This window comes from Sylvia atricapilla, chromosome 1 (assembly GCF_009819655.1).
Source record: "Sylvia atricapilla isolate bSylAtr1 chromosome 1, bSylAtr1.pri, whole genome shotgun sequence".
In the NCBI taxonomy this organism is placed as follows: domain Eukaryota; kingdom Metazoa; phylum Chordata; class Aves; order Passeriformes; family Sylviidae; genus Sylvia; species Sylvia atricapilla.
In genome coordinates, this window is record NC_089140.1 from 141,401,131 (window position 1) to 141,417,749 (window position 16,619).

Genomic DNA, 16,619 nt, shown 5'->3' on the forward strand with positions numbered 1-16,619 from the left:
GCCCCCAGATCCATATATTCAATATTTAACCTGCAGCTTTTGAAAGAAAACACAAAAGACTCAGATGTCCCAGACTCTTTTGAGGGTTCTGAAAAATGTATGAGAAGCCCTACATACAGCTGTATTAGCCTTACTGGATTCAGGATTGTGGGAACAGTCTTAGGACAGTACACAGGGTGCCAGGGAAGCAGGTGAAAGAATATACTTTTCCACTGTATGTTTCCAGCATGTTCCAATATTAAATTGAAGCAAAAAGTACTACCAAAAAAGCCCACTGCATATTTGGAGAGACACTATTCAAACACTGTTTGTGTGGCATTAATTAGCCTAGCCTTTTAGGCTTCAAAATTGATTTGACTTCATGTAGGTCTCAATTTTTCCGGTAGATCATTTGAAATCCAAGCTACATTCCCCAAGGATTCGTTGCTCACAGTCTTGATCTATGACCATGACTTCATTGGGACAGATGATCTTATTGGAGAAACTAAAATTGATTTGGAAAATCGTTTCTACAGCAGACATCGAGCTACCTGTGGGTTACAGAGTATATATGAAATGTAAGTACTTCAGGCAGCAACAGAGTTCACACTGAGTGACTTGACTTGAAGGAGAAATTACAGATGTGTTCCAGATATTATGTTTTCTCCAGCACAAAAGTGTCACAGGGGGTATTTTAATTAAAACTCACCAAAGAGCTTAGTGGTGGCTCTGGGTAAGTGCCAGCCTCAGTGGCAGCAGGTATTTTTAAATTAACAGCACTGTTGGTTCAAAAACGTATTTTAGATAGTAAACAGCTGATGTTTACAAAATACCTGCTTGATAAACTGCCTTTGGACAGGCATAAACGGCAAATGGGAAAAAATTCTCAGAGAAATTATGCCAGGGTTCTGCTTTGCTGTCTGCTATTCAGCTGCAGCGGGAGTGATTGCAGCCAGGCTGGAGGGACTGGTGTGGCACTGGGGGGGAGCAGGAGCAGAGGCTGCTGACACGACCTCTGCAATGGGTGAATCATGGGGCAGAGAGGTTGAGCTCCTCTGACAGACAGCTGCACTCTCAAGCACCTTGTGCATAAAAATTAATTAACAAAGAGGAAGTCAATCTAAAATAACTCTGCTGCCCTGGGGTGGGACACTAACTTGGAAGATGCGTTTTGGGGCTCTTCTGTGATTTTTTCTCATTTTATCTACAAACCAAGGGTGGACAATGTCAAAAAACAATCCAGGAACACAGATCAAACCCCAAAGCTTCCTTGTCAGCTCATTCTCCAGTGTGAGATATTTCTTCATGTGCTGATTACAGGTCCCAGATTACCTGACCTCATCCTTTTTATTTGGGAGCTGCAGAATAATTCTCCTTGAATGGAGGCAGCACATGTAAACTTGAATCTTTCAGGTACAACAGAGAACAGACTCTGTTCCTTTTCCTCATGGGAAGCATGCCCATGCTATTACTTTATCTAAGCTGTAGGCAAGGTTGCCTCAGCTTCTCCTGTGTTTTAAGAGAAAGGTTGATCTCCACAGAACTGAGCAGACAGAGGGAATGTCTCAAGTAAGAAGTAGCGCTGGACAGAGGAAAATTTGACTGAGCAGATATCAGGGCCACTGACCACAGAGAAAATCTCTGCATGGAAATTCCTGATCTGTCAGTGCCATGTTCTGAAGGAAAACCTCGCCCATTTTTCTTTGCTCTGTTCCCCCCTTGCAGAGAAGGGTACAACGCATGGCGAGACGCAACCAAGCCAAGCGAGATCCTCACCAAGCTGTGCAAGGACTACAGAATAAGTGGGCCCTTCATGCGGCCAGGAGAGATACAAGTAGGAACAAAAGTCTTCAAGGGGCAGACAGTCTTCACAGAAGATGAGAACGGTAACAAAGTAGTTTAGCATCCTTCCTTTGCCTTGTAGCAGTACCAGGAGCCTGCCAAGATGTAGCTGGAGCCCTGTTGTGTTATGTACCCTGAAGATGGATTACTGGAGCCAGTGTCTGCTCTTAAATACTCGTGTAACTCTGGCAATGAAGGCTGTGTCTGCATCAGCTTTTGCTGTAGCTTAATTGCTAAGAATCTGTAGAGTGAAACAGCTGCTGCAGATGATTTGACATTCCCATGGTGTCTGTTGGGGCATACCTTGGACTAGCTCCTACCTGATCCCAAGGACAGGATGTCCAGGATTGGTTGGAGTGTGGGGGACCCTCTTGGAACATGTCTTCTGGCTTAGTGTTGGTCTGTGCATGCACTGAAATCCTTCCCCACAGAATATCAAAGTAGGGGAAGTCAGGAAGAGTCTTTCAAAAAATGTATTCTCTGTCTAAATTAAAATACTGGAATAGGCAGACCCAAGAAGTGGGAAGTAGAGGGAAGGGAAATACTGTTTTGAAGGGAGTTGGTCAAGGTCAGACAAATCTCTGACCATAGTTGTATTCCAGGCCACTTACCAGCCAGTCCTACCTTACCTGCTTGTTTTTCCTCTCTGTTGGCTTTTTCCTCCTTTTGGTTACTGCCACTCTTATTCCCCTTCTGAAGCACTGACATTTTACTCTGTAAATCCAGGTATCTGTGGGGTCCATGAATCCATGGATAATGGATTATGGCAGCGTAGAACTTACAGGTAGTTAGATAGTCAGAGCTCCCAGGTTAAAAAGAGGTCAAGGAAATTGGGACCTTGAGTGTCCATATCACATTGGGGTGGAGTAGGACAGCCACCAGTGAAAGGTGCCCCTGTCCATGGCAGGGGGGATGGACAAGGATTGTCTTTGACTATTCCTTCCAACCCAAACTATTCTATGACTCAGTTTTGTACTTCAAATAAGGGAAGAGATGTGAGGAGGGAGAGTGACAGGAGCTGGTCTTGGTGACAGTAGTGGACACTCTGGCAGTGCAAGGAAACCTCCACTCTATCAGTGTTGGTTTGTCTTTGACCACATTCTTCTTGGCAGCCACAAAATACAGCTCCCACCTTGAGTGGAAGGCTGCCAGGAAAGCACTGTTGAAGGGAGAAGTGTTGAATCATTTTTGATTTCTTGGCCTGAGGGAGATTTTTTACTCCAGTATTGGTGTTTGTTTTCCTCACTAGCAGATGACTGATTGTGACTACCAGCAACAGGATGTCTCAATCAGAATTCTGATTCACTAAAATGAGCTTCAGACATACCAATGTCAGATAAGATGATGGAAATCAGAAGCAAGAAAATATAGAACCAGATGGCAAAGACCAAAGGACTTCCATATGCAAGTTTTTCAATATTGTACAGAAATAGAGTACTGCATACAGTCTTTACATAATTTCTATCCAGACTGCTCTTCTGACAAGTATATCTGGGTCCTTATTTCCTGATGGATTTCTATGGTGGCCGTGATTTGGATCTGTAAAACTAGCAAAGGCCACAGATTTGAGCTCTAGAGGTGTTCTGAAAGGGGAAAGCAGTCCCATTTCCACTGTACGGGTGGAGAAAATTGTAATTATCCATCAGCTTTGACTTGCAAAGAAAGGAAGAATTTAACCTTGCTCTAGGAACAAAGAAGTTAGGATAGGATAGGATAGGATAGGATAGGATAGGATAGGATAGGATAGGATACAAATAATCCAGTTATAACAGACCTATAACAATCATTTAGTCCAATTGCCTGTCCACTACTCCCAGGAATACCTGTAGCCAACAGGAAATGCATCTTCAGAGGTAAAAATAATCTTTAGAAAGGTGTCTTTGAGAGGATACAGGATACTGTAGGATAATCTTTGTCATTGTTACTGGGGCTGCCTGACTGAATAGCAGTTAGAGGCCTTGTTTTTAGCTAGCTAAAATTAGATGTTGGTGCCCAAGAGAGAATCAAGATTCATAACCACAGAATCATCCTTCCACACTCTCTGAGCTGTTAGGGAAGGTTTAATACCTACTGTTTAAATTCTAAATCAGTCTTTTGCCAACAATCAGTAATTCAGACATAGCAACATGCGTAGGAAAATGATAGCAATTTGTTGATGCAAATAAATCTTAACCTTCTTCTCACTTAGGGACTTCTGATCTAGAAGATATCACTTGTCAAAAGTCTGGGCTCCTTTCACATGGAGCCCACACAAAAAGGGAGGAAACAGAAGCTCAAGAGCTCAAAGGGCTTTCTCTGCTTTCTAACATCCACGCTACTTTCAACATTAGCACTGCTCCTTCCTTGAGGTACTGTTCTCTGGGATTCTCTGGGTATCCCTTCCAGTGGCCAAGGTGAGAGGGTCAGGAGGTGAATTGTTCTTGCCCATGGACTCCAACTTTTTGCCTCTGAGATGTGATTCAGTTCTCTAAGGCAGTCTTTGCTGTTGCCATCACAAAAGAAGGTATAGTTAACTCCTAGTGCCTATTTACTGTCAACTTTTTCAAATCCAAGTCTCCTTGTCTTTCATAGGCTTTAAAGTTTGCAATTTTCTGTCAAAAGAATAGCTGACATGTTTCCTCCATCTTCCTGTTAAAAACTGCTGCTGTAATAGTGGAATGATTTGTTGTATTTTGCAGGAAAACTGCTGCCTGAGTGCTAATCTTCTAATTAACCCAGTGGGCCCCCTTATTTATGCAAATTAAAAGCATGTCAAGGCTATTCTTTATGTAGGTGGAATACAGAAATCCTTCCTCTTAACTCAAGCAAAATTTTGATGAGTACCTCTAAAAACTAATGAAACATACTGCCAAGGGGTTCAGTATTATAATTCAGCTGTTATTGTTCTTTCTGTTTTATTTTTTCCTACAGAGGAGCCAGTTGAATCATATGAACACCTCTCCTTAAAGGTTTTACGTGCTTGGGAAGAAATCCCTGGAGCTGGCTACAAACTGGTCCCAGAGCACATTGAGACTCGGCCTCTCTATCACAAGGACAAGCCAGGCATGGAACAGGTGGAGCAGCTCAGAGGTGGTGGTGATGGTAGACCCAGGAGCAGTTTTCATTTCCTCCAGTTATTGTGGTTTCTATTTCTAACTGCAAACCTACAGTCAGCACCACAGTGTTGCACCAAAAAACCAGGAAATTCTCACCCATGTGTGTACACAGCCACTTACCAAATACACAGTAATCACAGAAGGTGTAACTGCAAATTTTCATTCTTTTAAATGCTTTACTTTATTAAGTTAACAGAATCTCTGCTTGCATCTAAACCTTGGTTCTATTTTTTTCTGTTCATCACATACTATTTTTGCATGGATTTTACCTTGAAGCTGACAGTGTTTGAGCTCTATTTCAACTTCACCAAATACCTGAAAGATTGCAAGAATATATGCATGAAAAAGACACTGTATAGAAAGTTTCTAGACTAAATCATAGTTACAGGATATTGATTGGTTGGTACTTGCAGAGGAAGTGGTGCTTTTGGATCTCAGACCTACATTTAAAGCCCTTTAAAGCCTCTGCAAAACTGGATTACAGGGATGTTTGTCTCTTTGTTTTCAAGGGTCGTGTACAGATGTGGGTTGACATGTTTCCTAGTGACATGCCTCTGCCAGGACCCCCTGTGGATATTTCACCAAGAAAACCCAAAGGGTAATACTCTGCTTTCCTGCCACCACAGTGGTAACTACTCTTCAAAGACTGAGTCTTTGAGTTTGGAAATAAATAGAAAATTAACTACTAAAACACTCCTCCAGTTCTGAGGAAACTTTTCTTAGGTTCACATGACTTAAAGAGGAGCATCTAGTTTAGTTTCCTCCATTAAGGAGCTCAAAGAACTGTTGGTTGATTTTTTTCAGCAAGAGCTATCACACATCTCTTACAAAGATATCCTTTTTTTATCCTTTATCCTTTTATCCTTTATAATAAAGAGATTGCAGGTGGCTTAAGGCAAGTAATTCTGATGTTATCATCTACTTGTTGAGCTGCAAGAATTAATTCTGCTTTCACTAGCTTATTTCACTGACATATCTTACTCAACCCTGGTTGAACTCTTTAATCTGCTGCAATAGTATTGCATGTATTGGATTTCCAGCAATTTATTCAAGGATAAGATCAAGAAATGCATAAAGCAGCAACAGATAGAAGAGAACTGTTTGGAATAGCCTTCTCCCATTTCCTTATGCTGCTTTACATGCAATACTGCACATAGCTGTTCAAGCTAATTGAATATTGTAAAGAAAACACAAAAAATGAGAGACAGAATTCTCAGCCTACCCTGTATTTTAGCAAGGCCTTTCCTGAGAATTTCATGTCTGAAACATCATCAGGTACTATTCCTGTATTATTTGATTTGACAAACAAACAAACAAAAAAAATTCCATGTAGTAACTACCTCTTTCAGGCCAGAATTTTCTGTAAAACTCCTTAACAACAAATATTTTCCAATCCAAACAGATTTAAAACTAATCAAGCCCATAAAACCAAATTGTTGCTGCCATTTTCATAGTCTGTTATAGCAGGGGAAAATACTGTCAAACATTAATTACGAGAAAAAAACCCAGTACATGTAGACACAAGTTACAGATCTTGCTGACAAATGCATATTTGCTGCAGCAAAACAGGCTCCAGTCCAGCCTCTATAAAACTTCAAACACTTCGTGAAAACATCTCTTATTTATAATCTTTTATTGAAAAAGAGTCAGGTGGAGCATTGTAGATTCAAGTTTCTCTGGCTATTCAGGACTTGGTTTTCATGGAGCTCCTTAAGAGCTCCATGGTGTAGAGTCTCTGGTAACTTCTGAAGCAAATTGTTCCATACCCTGAGCTTGAGGCTATTTCCAAGACAAAACATGTCATATCAGGAAAATTGTTTGTTGGTGTTATCAAACATAGTTTGTCTTTTTCACTTTGTAGCTCATATGATGACCCAAGGAATACATAAATTTTTCAGTATTAAATTTTATGTCACCTGCAATATCTGCATTTCAGCTCAAGCTTTGAGAGCTTTGGATGACCACCATAAACGTTTGGATATAGGGAGTGGAAAGGATAGAGAAACTTAAATTCCTTTTACTGTTGTTTCTACCTGCTTAAATGCAAATGTCTTCAAGCAGTCCTCTTCCCTTTTAATGCCCTAGATTGCGCAAAATGCAATTTCTTCTAAAAAGCACCTCTCAGGGAGCCCTATTCTTTATTAGCAAGCTGATCATTGTTTTGGAAACTGCTCTGATGAAATCTTTCAAGTCAACTTTGCCTTGTTCCACTGTAGTTTTTTTGTGAAAAGAGTTGAAATGAACAGGAATATAAAAGCAAGGAGTTTTCCATCCCTCCTAGTTTGGCAGTGACTCTGTTGTTGTCCATTATACTCCATGAGCTGAGGGGAACCAACACTCCCACTCCATCACTAGACTCTTGTAAAAAGAAGGGACCTCAGTCTGATGCACAGATACAATATTTCTCACTTTATAAAAGTATGATTTGATAGAGGTTGGCATTAGTGTCTGACATGAGCTTTACACACAATCTTTTTTTCTTTTTCAGATATGAACTGAGGGTAATAATCTGGAATACAGAGGATGTAATTCTAGAAGATGAAAATATCTTTACAGGGCAAAAATCGAGTGATATCTATGTAAAAGGGTAAGTTCTTCATACTTGGCTTCAAAATAACAGAGAATATTTCATTCAAAAAATCAGAGGAAAAAAAAGGTTATGAGAATATTTGATGAGTTATTCAGTGACCCTTGCACTTTGCTCTAAATGCCTGCCAAAATTAGTCACTCATATTGGACACTGCTCCCTTTTTTTTTTCCTGTTTTACCTCCTCTTAAAATCAAGTAACTAAAATGATATTATTAGTTCCTACTCAGGCAGAAATGGCACACAACAAGCACTAAGTTCACAGTTTAGCACAGGGAGATCAAACACTTGCAGAACTCGAACTGTAAGAGCTTACACAGATGCAGAGGGGTTGGACATAATCAAAGAATAGAATACCAGGGAGGACTAGGAGGAAATAATGGGCATAAGTGGTAGCACAAAGTACTGAAAATCTCAGGTGCCAGACTGGTCTTAGCTTTCTTGCTGTTCTTCCATTCCTAGGGAGTAAGTTTAATATGCCAATATAAATTGAGTGTTCAGAGCAGTAGCAGAGGAACTTTTAGAACATGAATTTGAAGAATTAAAAAGGACCCAGATTTTGTGCTGAGCTGTGTGATAAGAACATCACCATTAGTGCCAGAGTGGTCTGACACAGAAGCCAGGAGTGGAAAACTTTTTGCCTCTGTGCCTTAACGATGAAGACACAAATCCCATTATGTTCAAACACTGCATGTGGCACTGTATCTGTCTCCAGGCATGGATTTGCACTTGGGGCAGTGTCATGTTCCAGATTGCTACTGTTTTTCACAATTCATTTTTAAAACTCCTTTGGGGTTGCAGGGGGAAAGCTGCTCTTAGGATACAGCACAAAAACACTAATCATTTTTCAAGGTGTGATAAATCATATACAGAACTAAAACATACCTAGCTGGGTCATTACCTCTCATCAGATGAGAAAACTGTTTTTAAGAAAGAGTTGTCCTTTGTATCACAGCACATCTAATATTGTGCACACTGTAGCAGAAACCAAGAGGAAATCACAAAAAACACGAGAGACTTTGTATAAACTACCATGTTTATACCTGCAAACAGCACCTGCTAAAAATTTAGGCTCTAATACTGAGCACTGATATCAGTCTTAAGACAGTGATACAGAATTTCTTAGTATGGCAAAACATCAATACAGGATGATTAGTGCTGGATAAAAGACTGATGCTGTCACCATTGCCTATCCCAAAAAAGAGAGGTGTCATGACCAATGGCAAACTGGTACTGGCCAATGGTACTTCAGGGTCTGATTGAAACAAAAACCATGTTGTCATTCTCAGCTTTTGATCACCACTGGTCATTACAGCAGCCTGTGTCCCAAGATACCCAAGCCAGGGCTGTTGTTGCCTGTCACAGTCCCAAACACCCTGTTGCCTCTTGCTGGTTAGGGAGGAATTAGTAAATGGTCAGGCCTGTAACCAAATAACAATTAAATTCAAGATTCCCTGGTGACAGTGATGCTTTCCACTTTGTGTTTGCTGTAGGTGGATAAAGGGCCTGGAAGAGGACAAACAGGAGACAGATGTACATTACAATTCTTTGACAGGAGAGGGCAACTTCAACTGGCGCTTTGTGTTCCCATTTCACTATCTCCCAGCAGAGAAACAAATGGTGGTTACTAAAAGAGAAAACATATTTTCCTTAGAAAAGACAGAACGCAAAATACCTGCTGAGCTGGTGCTTCAGGTGTGGGATTTTGAAAGACTCTCTTCAGATGATTTCTTGGGTAAGTATGCAATGAAACTGCCTGAGCTTCATCTGAGGTCTCACCAGATCTGTTTTGCAGAGGTATGCACAAAGTGGTGTCTGAGCCCCAACTTTTGCTTTTCCCTTTCTGAAGCACCACATTGCAGACTTACACATTTCTTGTAAAGTCACTGATCAGGAATCAGAGGAGAATGCCAGGGCAATACAAAGGAATGGCTGAGAGCACAGAAAGCTCCTCCATGGATCTCATCTGGAAGCTGCTATTTGAACATCTTTGTGTCTGTCTAGTCCCTGAGTGTTGTCACCTTATTTCTTTCTCCAGGCACTCTTGAATTGGACCTGAATGGGTTCCCTCGAGCAGCAAAGGCAGCCAAGAGCTGTGACCTAGGCACAGTTGTGGCAGCAAGTGAAGAAAACAAGATCTCCATATTCCAACAGAAGCGCATCAGAGGCTGGTGGCCTTTCATCAAGGCTGGGGAGCTCACAGTAAGCAGCTCACTACAGATGAACAGCTTTTCTCTGGGACTAATATGCTAATTTTGGATTTTGAACAACCACCACTGGCAATCTGTAAGATTCCTCCAAATGCTTTAGTGGTTCTCCATATATTTGGTTCAGAAGAACCCAGGTAACTGAGCACTAAAGTGCCTTTTCAGTCACGTTCAGTTCCCTAGGGGCACACAGACCAAGAGCTACCAGCTACTCATTTCCAGTAGTATAGCCCTCTAAAAATTCACCTGCTTTGACTCTTTTTTAGGGGTTTTTGTCTCCTGTCTCCAGACTTTAATTGTTTCTTCAATAGTGCTCCTAAAGCTTACCATTCCTTCACATTTCTGTCTATTCCCGCAAAAAGAATTTTTTAATGAAAAGTGCCATCTTCAAGTTCATTGCCTTATAGCTGACTGTGTAATTTCCATAGATTTACTGAATGGACTCCACTTCCAAATCCCAGATTTACTTCCCTATTCTCAACTCTAGTACAATTGATTCCTTTTCTCCCAGTCCACTTTGATTTCTCCCTTGCTGCCACATTTATGACTTTTATTGGCATCCTTCTTTCAGTTCTGTTCTGTGCTGAATCACAGCCAGTGGGCATAGATCACCCCTTCAGATTAATACCATCCACAAAGGTGTAGGATACAGGGAAAATTGCGAATATATGTAAAGTCATTTGACTGATTTTCATCCATCACAGATTGTGCAAAGCTGATTTGATTTATCCACTCTGAATTGTAACTGGAATCTTTAAATCCTATCTTCCTTTTGTGAGCTGAGACCTCACAGCTCCATGGCTCCAGCGCTTGTGACTGGCTGAATTTCCCCCTGCTGATGGATTACATCTGGTCCACGCCAGCAACACAGCTTCCAGCTCAGACATTCAGCTCTGTCAGGATGTGTGATAAATAGAAGGCATGTCTTCTCAGATGAATTGCATTATAATTTATGAAGCAGAAAATATATTTATGGGTCTGGAAGAAAGTATCTGACCTCTCTTTCCTACATGTGTCCTTGAGCATAGGACAGCAATTTGTGCCTGGGTTTTCCTTTGTGCTTGCTCTTCAGCTGCAAAGACTATCTTATTTTCCTTAATCAATTTCCTTTGCCCTCAATTGGTTCCATCATTTCTCCAAATCTTACTGTGAACTAGTGAAAATAACCCAGAAATGGATGTTTATGCATTCTCTCTCTGATCCAGGGCAAGGTGGAAGCTGAGTTTCACTTGGTCACAGCAGAAGAAGCTGAGAAGAATCCAGTAGGCAAAGCTCGAAAGGAGCCTGAGCCCTTGGAAAAACCCAAGTGAGTAGGAGCACACTCATTAAACATGCTAGGGCAGGATCACTCAGGAGGAGATGGGAAGGGCAACAACCTGACCTCCTTGCAGGACACCTCATTGGTGTGTTTCACACTTTTCTTCTCTTTCCTGTTGCAACCTTCAGCAAGTAATTTGTAAAGCTGGTGCATGGCCTAGTGGCTGGCACTGCTGCTGGCAGCACCTTCCAGGTTTGCTGAAATGTCTTCCTCTGGAAGCCCAAATAAATGACATTACTGAGCATTTGTCCTCAGCTGGAATTCACACATGAGCTCATTCTATAGCTGACCTGGCCCGTAATAACATCTTAAATCATCATAGCTTATACATACAGTCAACATCTCAGTTTGGTCACCTATAAAGATCAGATGGATTATATTTATTATATTAGTAATAGAATAATTTAGGTTGGAAATGATCTTTAAAGTCATTGAGTCCAGCCATTAATCCAGCCATTTCCAAGTCCATTGCTAGCTCATGTTTCTAAACGTGACATCTATACGTCTTTTAAATACCTCCAGGAATGGTGACTTCACTACTTCCCTGGGAAGCCTGTTCCAATGCTTGACAGCCCCTTTGGTCAGTAAGTCTTTCACCAATACACAGTCTAAATTCCCCTTGAAGCAACTCGAGGTTATTTCCTCTCACCCTGTCATTTGTTACTTGGGAGAAGAGACCAATTCCCACCTGGCTACAGCCTCCTTTCAGGTGGTTGTAAAGAGCAATAAGGTCTCCTCTGAAGCCTTCTTTTCTCCAGGATGAACAGCTCTAGTTCCCTCAGCTGCTTCTCACAAGACTCGTGTTCCAAACCTTTCACCAGCATCATTGCCCCTCTTTAGACATGCAAAGGATGTGACATCCATCCCTAATTTTATTGTACTTCATACCCAAAGAATGAAGATGATGATTTTTCATCATAAGACTTTTTAATGAGGCCATTTTAAGTGTTTTAACAGAGGCAAATTATCCAGAAGGAGCAGTTTATCTTTCAGTACTTGTCACATTAAAACAGTATCAGCTGGATTTTTTGCATTCAGAAAAAAGTACTTTTAATCTATTTTGGCTCAAGTGCTTTGTTTTGCTGAAACACATGAGCAGGTTTTTTATGAGCTAGATAAAAAAGAGTGAGAGAAATTGATGTTGTATTTTCTGCTACCAAAGCTTCTAAAAGTCAATTGCTAGTCATAATGGTAATCATTGCACATTCTGTTTAAATTTGCTGGTTTGTGATACATCTCAGGATAAACGTGAGGAAGAAGGAAGAGGCATAAAGGAATTATCAGATCAGAGGTATCAGAGCATTGTTTAACTTGGTAGACTTTAATCAATCACTTCACCCAACACCTTTACCCAAAGGCAGGATGAGCTTTGCCTGACAAGTGTTTGCTTGAAAGATTCCCAGTAATGGAAACTAAAGTACCTCTTTCAGAGGAGAGAGGACTGGGATAGCTCTGAAATACAAGTGGTGGAAAGCAATTAGCCTAGGAAGTTTTAAAAGGGAGTGTCAAGTGTAATAGAAGGATTACATGTCCAGAAGGTTGTCAACACGATGCACAAGGCACTGTCTCATTTTCCTCTCAGTTTTTGAGACCCAGCCCATGCACCCATGGCTGCCTAGGGCTCCCTGAGTTTTCAAATCAAGGGCATTTTATCTGCAAATGTACTGCTGGGCCAAAATGTTGTCACCAGACTGGTGGCCTTTTTTCTGCTGCACAGCCTGGAGGTGTTTTAGCCCAGAAGCCACAAAACCAGAGTCTTCTTCCAGATCTTGCTCTGAGTAATCAGCAGGTTTTGTGGTGTGAAGACACAGCTAACATATGGCTTAACATAATTCTAATTTTGATTGAGAAATATGCTTCAATTAAATCAAAAGTAGGGTGGGAATAGTGTCATTTGACACTACTCATCTCAGAAGCAAAACATTCAGGCTCCTTTTGCAGCTGCTCATGGTACAGGTGGGAGAGTCATCCCATTTACCTAGCACACATATCCTAAGCTGGGGAAAGAGATGACTTGGCCTTCTGAAGGTCCTTCCTCTCCCCATGCAGACAGCCCATGAAGGACCAGACTCAGCACCTAGGCTTTAAAGTTAGGCAGAATAAATCCTAAGGTTACTAAAGCAATACCAACATGTGAATAGTAAAAATTATTTTAGCTAGATACTCACTCACTGGAAAGAAAATAAACTAACTGCTGAAGACATAGCATGCCTCAGTTTCATAAAGTTTAAAGAGATTAAAGTTTCCAGCTCAGTGCCCCCAGGTGATGCAATATGTAGTTCATACATGCAGAGTAGTCACAGTCAGTTGAGAGATAAAAAATAATTGATTCTACCCTTCAAATGAGTTCTCTTCAGGAAGGAGGGGATCTCAAGGACCTCTTTTTGCAGGACCTCCAGATCTCTATGCCAGTACTGTAGATTCACTCTATTTTTATTTTGCTTATCACGTAGGAACATCCAGAGAGGCAGAGAAATTTTCAGATTGTTTTGCGAAACTATTCTTTTTAATTAAGAAACAAAATAATTTCAAAACAAGAACTTATTTTCTAGGAGCTATAGACTGTAGCAGACTCTTTAATGTACCAGAGCAAAGGTGGACAAAGATTAAATGTCTGTGAACTAGAGAGAGAAACATGCAAACAAAGAATAAGGTTCAATGAGTGTAATTTCCTGCTGGCCAAAGCACTATGAGGTTATCCATCTCTTTAATTCTGCTAATGAAGACATGATGCCTTTCCGGATGCAGTCTATTGTAATAAATGCACTGCTATAACTGATAATGAGTTCTATTGCCTACGTTGCAAAGGAAACAAATTAAATAAGCAACAGTCTGGCTTCCCTGCCCCCCTCCCCCCCCAAGCATTTATGAAAAGTCCTCAAGCAGTTGGTACATGCAGACTATATCTTGTTACTCAAGCAGTTTTAATCTCCAGGGTATCCAGTTTTTTAATAATTCCTTTCAACCTGAAGGGCAAATTTGATGATTTTATTTCTGAATTATTTCCACCTCAATAAAAAGCCCAGTCTTTCATTGAAAGATATTCAGTTAGCCTTTTACATTAACAGACTTGCTGTCACATTGACATTTACTTCCACTGGCTGAATGCTGAGTTCACTAGATAACTAAAACTTTGCCTAAATTCCTGGAAAACCTTTCTGGAGTGAGGCACGGACACAGATTTTTGTGACCCTCAGTTAATTTCATTCTCCTTATTGCTGCACCATCTGCACAATTAAAGTGCCATTGGATAAGAAAGACAACCTGTCCCAGTTTTGCAGGTGTTAATGTTGCCCAACACCACAGCATTCATCAGGCCATCCCATGGAAAAAGCTGGCAGCTGCTGCCTTGGGTAGGGCTGTTGGAGCAGCATCACAGTGGTCCCCCAGTCAGGTGTCATGCCAGAGGCCAGGCCAACATTTGTTCCAAAACAGAACATTGTTTTCCTCTTTGTATGCAGTCAGATTTGTTGTACAGTGTGAAGAAACTTCTGGGTATGGATAAGAACACAACATGGGGCAACATTTGGGAAAATCTTGGATTGTGGAATGCAGATATTCTCCATCTGGGTTTGATTTCATCATTCCCTGTTTTCATAAGGCCTGTTTTAAACTTGCTTCTGAAAATACACTATTTTGGGCCACATGCCTGACCTGAGCTGGCTCTGATTATTATGGCACCATTGCTATCACTGTGCAATCAGATTTTTTGTAGTAGCTCATTACCACTTGTGTGGTGCTAAATTCCTTGAAATTACTAGACAGCTTTTGTACTCAATTTCATGATGCCTGTATTTCTTCTTTAGGGTTTGTCATCATCTTGTTTTCAATTTTGAACCCTATACCATGGCATAAATTGAAGTGTTTATGATGTGTGAGCTGGAATTTCATTACAAGTTGCATGTGGAGCTTGGTTCAGGAATGGGTGGAAGAAAAGTGACCCAAGAGCTTGTGAAACTCATGTTCATTCCCTCTGATCCCTGTAGTATGTTCCAAGGAGTTAAAAGTCCTTTTTAGTGTCAAATAGATATTTTGCAGTGGGATAATTTTGGAAAGAGATGGATCTGCCTTAATAAGAGATTTTCTTTTTGTTTCTTCCCCTTTAGCCGACCAGAGACATCCTTCTCTTGGTTTGTAAATCCTTTCAAGTGCCTGTATCACCTGATCTGGAGGAATTACAAGAAGTACATCATCATTGGCATAATTCTGCTTATTCTCGTTATCTTCCTGGTTCTCTTTATCTACACACTGCCAGGTGCAATTAGTGAAAGGATAGTTATAGGAAGAGGGTAGACCATTGTGGTCAATCAAATAAGACTTCCACTAAAACTAAGGCAGTCAAAAAGGATTAACCTGAAACAAATCTCATTCCTTGTAAAAAGAAAAGTAACTATTCACATGAGAAACTGGAGCTCTCAGAATATTGGAATGTCTTCTCTGAATGCTCATTCAGACCCATCCCTAATGTACATTATCATTCATGTACATTAATGTACATTAATGATGTATATTAATGATGTACATCATTACTGCTGCAATTTTCTTGACATTATTATTGAAATTGTCATTATGCACCTAAAGCTGAAATTAAAAGCAAATTCTTCAACGCTATACAAAAATTAATTTCTCAGTCATCTATTTATTATTACAGAAGAATGATTAAATACTAAGGTCAAAATCTTTACATGAAGAAATGTATAATACAGTCTTTGCATAGTTTTGTAATTAATTCTTTTAACTGTTTTATAATGTCATGATTATTTTTAGCTAAAAGATATTATTAAAAGAACTCTAAGGCTAAACTGTCTCATTTGGTGTCATGTAGAATTTATCCTGCACCTCTCAGTAAAAATGCTGTGCTCTACAAAAACATCTCACACACTCATAAATGAGATAAGTGCTGCTGACAGGGATGTAGTAGCAGAGATTGAAAGAACTTGTTCCAGCTGCAATTTGAAAGTGCTGGTGGTCTCTGGAGGAGAGGGATCAGGAAAATGAAGACTCATCCGTGGGCATTGTGGTAACAAAGGATCCTTGCAGGAAACAGGAAAAATCCTGCTGCTTGAGAAGCAAAGGCAAAGAGCAATGGAAAAGAAAAGGGCTGCAGAATGGAAGAAACCATGGAGTATTAAAGTAAACAAGGAATAAAACCTGATGCAGTTGTCAGTGTGAAAATCCTCATCCTACTTTGGAATACATAAAATGTTGCCACCTGTGTCATGCACAAGGCAAGGCTTGATAACTCAGTGATTCCACTTGGCCTTCAGATGAGTGGTTATGAATTTGAAATAGCCATCCAAATCTCCTCCAGTGTCACCCATAGTTAGACCTGTTGTAAAGATGACCTTTGTGAAAATGTTTTCCACCATGCACCCTTCACACAAAGTGTGAGCACTCTTTGCAAAGCAAAGACAAAGAGATCCTATAAATGCTGATAATTCTACCAAGCTCAGGGTGCAGGAAGAGAAAAGCAGGCACCTTGATAATTCTCATAAGCCACTTACAAGGGAAGCTTGTTTGGTACTGCTCATACCTGGCCTGCTAAGGCTGTGCAATGAGCCTCTGTGTTCTCCTCTGGCCTACAACACAGG

General features: G+C 40.6%; 1 protein-coding gene across 1 annotated transcript in view; it reads left to right on the plus strand.

Annotated features, from left to right (window-relative positions):
- The window catches only part of FER1L6 (fer-1 like family member 6), a 61,412-nt gene extending 46,091 nt beyond the window's left edge, over positions 1–15,321 (plus strand). Inside the window, exons 33-41 of the mRNA XM_066316822.1 lie at positions 387–557; positions 1,705–1,865; positions 4,732–4,874; positions 5,426–5,514; positions 7,405–7,503; positions 8,997–9,238; positions 9,542–9,705; positions 10,916–11,016; positions 15,135–15,321. Of these exons, the coding sequence (XP_066172919.1) occupies positions 387–557; positions 1,705–1,865; positions 4,732–4,874; positions 5,426–5,514; positions 7,405–7,503; positions 8,997–9,238; positions 9,542–9,705; positions 10,916–11,016; positions 15,135–15,321 (1,357 nt within the window). The remainder of the gene's footprint in view (positions 1–386; positions 558–1,704; positions 1,866–4,731; positions 4,875–5,425; positions 5,515–7,404; positions 7,504–8,996; positions 9,239–9,541; positions 9,706–10,915; positions 11,017–15,134) is intronic.
- Positions 15,322–16,619: the final 1,298 nt, after the last annotated feature.